The sequence below is a fragment of the Struthio camelus genome, chromosome 1, assembly GCF_040807025.1.
Source record: "Struthio camelus isolate bStrCam1 chromosome 1, bStrCam1.hap1, whole genome shotgun sequence".
Classification (NCBI taxonomy): domain Eukaryota; kingdom Metazoa; phylum Chordata; class Aves; order Struthioniformes; family Struthionidae; genus Struthio; species Struthio camelus.
The window spans coordinates 9,779,621-9,786,608 of NC_090942.1; the positions used below are offsets into that span (position 1 = coordinate 9,779,621).

At 39.7% G+C, this 6,988-nt stretch overlaps 1 protein-coding gene across 7 annotated transcripts in view; it reads left to right on the plus strand.

Annotated features, from left to right (window-relative positions):
- The window catches only part of SEMA3D (semaphorin 3D), a 144,240-nt gene extending 137,553 nt beyond the window's left edge, over positions 1-6,687 (plus strand). For all 7 annotated transcript variants that reach the window (XM_009680516.2, XM_068920165.1, XM_068919999.1 and 4 more), the window contains one exon: positions 5,128-6,687. In XM_009680516.2, coding sequence (XP_009678811.2) covers positions 5,128-5,541 — 414 coding nt within the window. In that variant the 3' untranslated portion in view covers positions 5,542-6,687. The remainder of the gene's footprint in view (positions 1-5,127) is intronic.
- Positions 6,688-6,988: the final 301 nt, after the last annotated feature.

The following is a 6,988-nucleotide window of genomic DNA, read 5'->3' on the forward strand; positions in this document are numbered from 1 at the left end:
GTTTCTATATCATTTTGTGGCTGGAGATTTTTGCATCACCGTGGCCATGATTTTCCTTATTACAAACATCTAATCAGCAGCATCTTGTGATTAAAAGGTCACAGATCCAGCACCAGCCTTAAAAACTGAGAACTGAGTGCGAGATGAGCGAGGAGGGGGAAATACATCAAGTTCTGAGTTTCAGTAGTACTTTCCTGTTAGAGGGGTACAGTTCAGTATTGGTGTAGCAGACATACACTGAAGCCTTGGGTCAAGGAGAAAAAGAGCAAGAGAGAGGGGAAAATAAGGAGAGATTGATTCTGTAGGCTAGGGACTAATTATAGCTCTCCTGCTTTCACTCTGACTCATTGGCTTGGTATTTTTCTTTTACCTTTTTTTTTTTCCCAAATACCTTTAGATTATTAAATAGGACTAACATTTTTGAGAGTTTCTAAAAAAAATAGAAAAGTAACTGAACAGAGATATGCCATGTGATATTTTTACTCTGATTTGAGCACATTTTGGGGGTAGGAGTTTAAAAATCATTCTCATAATGAGAAGTTAGCTTCACCTTGAAATAATAGGACTCATGTGTCTCCATAATGACATTACACTAGCAACACATTCTTCATTTTTCCTGGGGCTTCTTAGTAAATAAAAAAAAGATGTTTAAAAAAAAAAAAGAAGAGAGAGAGAAATTAACTCTACAGCTGTGCTGGAGTTAAATGATTATTTTCCCAGTACAAAAGCAACAAAGTGGCATATAACAATAATTCCAAGAAAAACACTGACCTTTATTTTCAGTCAAATGATGAGGATGAAGAAGAAGACAATGGACAAACAAGATGAATGTGAATTCTCAGCAAATGTTCCTCGTTTTCCTTTCTCCCACTCTCAATTTGTTCAGGGGTTGCAGCTAACCCTTGATTAGCCCAGCTTTACCTCTAGCATTTTTTCACATGTTGATTAATGAGGGAAGGCAGGCTTTGAAGCCACTTTCTTCTCCCAGACAGGTGCAGTGTTTTAACTGTGAAAGAGTTGACATGTGAATTATTTGTAAAGAGGGAGCTATCTAAACACATCATTAGCAAAGGACAAAAGGCATTGACCTAACCTGGTGCCACAGCACTTTCAAATCCTTGGTTGTTTTCCAACCTACTGATTGTTTAAAGATTTGCCATCCTTACTGGCAATGCCTATTCTTCCTCCGTTGTTAAATTCAGGCTGTGAAAATCAAGTATTTGATTTACATGGAGGTCTTTGTCCTTTGTCAAATGTTGCTGGTATCTATGGCATGCCCCATACTTTATGTAATGTATCTTAGCAAACTTAAAAGTCCTTACCACAGTGATTAAAAAATACCATTTGCTGATAAAATATTGTCAAAATAGAATCCCATTCCACTAAGAAAAGAAAGTTAATGGTAATCAATTACTTCATTGCTGTGGTTCTCAGTTTGTTCCTTCTTGAACAAAACCATTTCTCTGATGTTTAATATTTATCGTATGCTCAAATTTAAGCACATATCAGCATGCTTTTATGAATTAAAGCTTTCTAAATTGTTAAATTCTATTTATATATAGTTTAAGAGTTATAATGCAAGAGTTATTGATGATGATATACAGGGAAAAAAAGAATCCATATTTGACCGAAATAAAATGATGTCTTTTACCTAACTAGGCTTTTAAATTATCCCCAACATTTAATAAAATGTTTGCATCTATAGTTCAGGAATCAAGGAACATACTAAGTATTCAAATGAAAGGTTAAAGATCCTCTACCAAGTAATGAAATGCCAGGTGTTTATGAAACTCCAGAGCCCTGTGGGGGAAAAAGTAGAGAGAAAAGACAGAAAGAGTTCTGAACCTATGGGTAAAACAACATAAACAGGATACCAAAAAGAGAAGTGAGGAGGGAAAACAATAATGAAGTGTTGCTCAATACGTGTGAAATCGGAGCCATAATTTCATCCTGCCAGAGGATAAGAAAGGAATGAACAATGAAGCCACAGAGAAGAAGGAGGTGACAGTCACCGTAAATCAATATCCAAGGTTAACACAGAACATTCTGTAAAAGTGCTGCTTCATTAAAAATAGGACTCCTGATGGGCTGGGATTAAGGGACACAGCCAATTTAGAGTCTGTTAGCTTTCTCTGGGGTATCCTAAGGCAGAGGGGGGCAACTCCGTTAGTTAACATGTTTAAGACGAGAAAGTGAAGGTACAATGGTAAGTTGTTACAAGTGGCGGGGTGCTGGAGTTGGGGGTCTGGTGGTCTTTTCAACTCTAGATCTTCCATTATTCTGCCATCCTTTCACTGGTAAATAGGCAAAGCACTACTGGGGGCTTGTTGGAGTGGCGCATAGCCAACGGCGGCAGCAGCCAGCTGGAGGGCTTCCAAGTGTGGGAGGTGCACAGCTGTCGAGATGCTCTAGGCTACAATACTGGCAGAGCCACTGACAGGCAGATGCTACTGGTGCAACTACATTGAGCCCTGAACTCAGAGAGATTGGTCCTGTTTTCACTCAGACAATGTGGGAACTGGGTCTTTGGTAGCGCTTTATGAAACCCAAATGTTTTTGAGTGAATCAGCTTCTTCTTCACATCCTTCTTTTCCCCACGTTCCTCACGCTTTGATGTGTAGCATTTGCCATTGTTAGCATGAAGCCTGGGCAGAAGAAAAGGGTTTCCCTGTCACAAGGTGACAACCAAAGCTCCCATCTGAGCACTTCCACCTGGCTCTGCTCTCTTTTCTTTGTGGAGTACAGCACCACAAGGAAACACCTGCCTGAGACATATTCTACCTACAGTTACTTATCTTTGGATTCATTAATACCTTTTGTTCTCCTATATTTACTGCAACTGTAAGAAAGGTACAGAGAGTTTTACTTTGAATGAAGTATCACCAGCCGCTAGAATTGAGAACTAGTGCCCTATGCTGTAGCTTCTGGAGGTGGAAAAGTGGTCTTTTCTAGTCTGTCTCCCTGCTATTGTCTGTGTGAACGCTTGTGTATTGACCGTGATTTCTCTGTTTAGACTCAGTGCAGTAAATCAAAACTAGCTTGTGCTTATGTAGCACCTGTTGTCAGAAGATAATCCATTTTCCAGGAATTTGCTGAAATTAGCAAGATTTCATACTGCTGGTGCCAGTAGGCATGATTATATCCAGTTTACAATTAAAGAAGCTAAAGCTGAGGGACAACCCAACACTGTCAAATGTTGGCAGGAGCCAAATAATGCTTGGCCACAGAACCAGGCTGCCAGAGCCATGTCTTGACACAGGCTTTTGTAGCAGTTGCTTTCTCATCTTTGATACAGTTAGATCACTGGTAATACATAGGAACGGATTTATCTGTCTGTCCATCTATCTGTACCTTACTCAAGACTGTTACAGCAGATACAGTAGCAAGCCAAACCCTCTCTCTCTCTTCATGTATTATTTATATATCCATGCATGTTTTGCTTTCTCTAGTGATATAGAAATAGTCTGTAAAACTATTTCACAATTATAAAATAGTTATCATAGAATCTTATCATATATATGCACAATATATAAAAACATATTTATTAATATGTACACACACACTGTGTGTGTGTGTGTGTGTGTGTGTGTGTGTATATGTATGTATGTACAAATATATGCACACACACATTTTTTCCCATGGAGTAGGAGAGAGAATCATGTGCAGATTTTTTACATAAAGAAACAGTGTGTAGCTTACCCACTGTGAATAAATCTAATTTAGTCATCTTTATGCCTCCCTGATCTTCTTCCTCTGAAGTTTGCTGGAGGGTCAGATGTGCACCCTGGGAAATTTTCCAGATTCTGGGTCTCTCTGCCTCCTCCCCCCTTTTTAAACTGAGCCCTCCGCATAGTGCTGAAGTTTTTGTGCGTTATAACAATACCACCAGCAGCGCTGATGCTGTATTTAAAGTACTGGCTTTAATGTGGGCTAATCAAGTTGCACTCCAGGTTTGTTCAGTGTTGTTTGGCGCTGCAGCCTCTGCGTGGCAGCAGAACATAGCACGCTCTGAGGTGACAGCTTTTTACTAAAATAGGATCATTTTCAAAGCAAAGACTGGTGTTAGAAGAAGACACTGGCACTTAAGGCTTCGTTTCTACTTCTGCCTCTGCTATTAATCTTTGTATGGGCTTTGGCAAATCACCTACCTTCTGTGTTCCCCAGCTGCAAAATTATTCAAGTATCTGTTGCCCCATCCTGATCGTTTTGCGGGAGTTAAGTTATTTTGTAAATCATTTTCAGATCACCAGATATGTAACTGACCTGACAGTCTTGTTACTCTAAGTGCACCTTATTTTTAACAACAGGTATTGTGCTGTATTTTTGGAAATATTTCCATTCATAAATCAAAGTGTAATTCCACGTTGACAGACTTCAGCCCTCACTTGAAATCTCATTTTTTCCTTTACCTGTACATTTTTCCTATATATTTACATTTTTTCTTGTAAGCTATTTTTCTCAGATCTTAAAGCCAAAACAATAAAAGAATTGAATAATTGTGAGTTGTGGTCTTCTAATTTAACTGTTTTTAATCATGTCTTAATGAGTCAAAGCCATCATCAACTCCCTTTTTTAAAACCTGGTTGAAGAAGATCAGAATCAGAGCAACTGACTTTAAAAAATTAGTAGGAGGAGGAGGTGTAAGAGGAGGAGGAGTTATTGGAAATGTGATAGTACCTCAGTGCTTCAGATACATACAAGGACCCTAGTAATGTTGGGTGCGGTACAAATACCTCAAGAAAAATGGTCTCTGCTTCATGAGTTAAAAAATAATTTGGGATTTGTGGGCATTAAAAGCCTACCTTTCCATGGAGAGTGTACTCTACCTTACTGTATTTTGATCTGCTGAGTGTTGATGTCCTTTCAGCTGTGCAGCGCATATCTTTTCCTAATGCATGCTGAAATGTTACTGATACAGATGCTATAGTTAGGAGCAGCACTCCAAAATTGGAAGGATTGCATGGTATCTGCCGGAGTTTCATATACCTCATCACACACTGGCAACCGAGGGGCAGGATGTGCTGCGTGCCAGCCAGGTCTTTCCTCCAGCTCAACATAGCACTGGTGCATTTTCTGCTTTTCCCAATGAAATTAATGCATTGCGTTCTTCTTTGTCTGACCACACAGCTAAAGGCTGACGAAAGGATCATCAAAACAGAGCATGGGCTGCTGATCCGCAGCTTGCAAAGGCGGGATGCAGGAGCCTATTACTGCAAAGCCCAGGAGCATACCTTCGTCCACACCATTGTGAAGCTGAATTTAAACATCATCGAGAACGGACAAATGGAAAGCACTCAGAAAACTGAGGATGAGGAGGGCCGGGTGAGGGATTTGCTCACTGAGTCGCGGCTGAGGTACAAGGATTACATCCAGCTGGTCAGCAGCCCCAGCTTCAGCCTGGACGAGTACTGTGAACAGATGTGGCACCGCGAGAAGCGGCGGCAGCGGAACAAAGGTGGGGCCAAATGGAAGCACGTGCAGGAGATGAAGAAAAAGCGAAACCGACGGCACCATGAGCCTGCCCGGCCACCATCTACGTAGTCTGGAAATTCTATTTAAAGAAAGGACATTTTCCATGAAAAAAAAAAGAATACTGTGTTATGGTTTTGTGCATCTTGCCTATGAATTAACATTGCTTCCTATTGAAATCAGATAACTCACCATCGTTATTAATCTGTACAAGTTTGTATCATGGGATACAGTACCAAATGAGATGTTCCTTATTGGAGTACCACACACCAGGCAATAATTTCAAATGCATTCATTAAGAAGAAAAGATGCACGCTTTTAGCTAATTTCTGGATAGCCTGAGGCTACATGAGTTGTGTTCTGTACTTCTTCTTGCATAATTTTCACATAGGATTTAGTGTCCCTGTTCCCATGTTAATACTTGCTGTCACGTTCTACCCCAGAGGTGGCTACGTTTTAGGGGAGGGCAGAGGTATTTGTAGTTCTTGGCGTCTTTCTGAGTAAGAAGCACTGTAAAAATGTGTGACAGATCTACAAAATGTACCCCCCTGCCTCCAGTTTACCCATTGGGCTTGTATAAAGGCACGTCGGTGGGGTTTGCTAGCATAGAGAGGCTCAGCAAAAAATCACATTAAGTATTTTTTAAAATAGGCCTAGGGACATCAGTCATTTCTCCCCACAAAAAGAAGAAAGCGTAATCATAGTTTAAAAGAGGGAAATTATAAAGCGTTATTCATTAGAGTTTGAGTAGCCATCAGTTTGCAGTCCATCTGCTGAAATGAAATGTTGACTCTAATTGAAACTGCCACCAAGATGCTGAGAGTAAGTTTCCTAAGTGATGCGTGGGAGGTATGTGCACAAATCCTATTAACAAATAATGGGATTCCTGCCTGCACCTCCCCTATCTTTCTAAAGGTTTTAATCTGACTGTTTCTCTGGCCCTTTGCTAGCTTCATTTTATGCAGAGGGAAAGGAAAAGAAAAGAGAACAACAAAGCTAAAACAAAAGACGATGAGGGAAACATATTTAGCGACTGAGACCAGTGCTCTTGACACAGAGCAGACATTCCTCAGATGTGTATATTCTTTGGGATTTTTCTCCCAAAGGTCTTATGTATTTTTAAGTTGAAAAAAATCACATTGTTGGAATTGATAATTTTTATTATAATTAAATGAAACAAAAGATGTCCATGTGTAAATAAAATGTGTAAGTTAGAAATTTGCTATAGACCATAATCTCATTTGTAAAGTGTTCCTTGTTCCTAGTGTCATATTTTGATTTTAATAGTTGAATCTTTCTATATAAGCAGAAATACTAGGCCTCCTTCTTATCTCTTTTACATCAGTACGATTTCATAGAATTTATTCCTGATTTGCAGCAACAAACACAAGCTCAAAATCAGGCCTACTGTCTCTTCTCATGAGTCGCTGCCCCCCTTTCTCTCTTCTATCTAACCTCCCTCCGTTTTCCCTTTCACGCCTTTTTGAGTGTGAAATGACAAATTAGCCACTTCCTCACA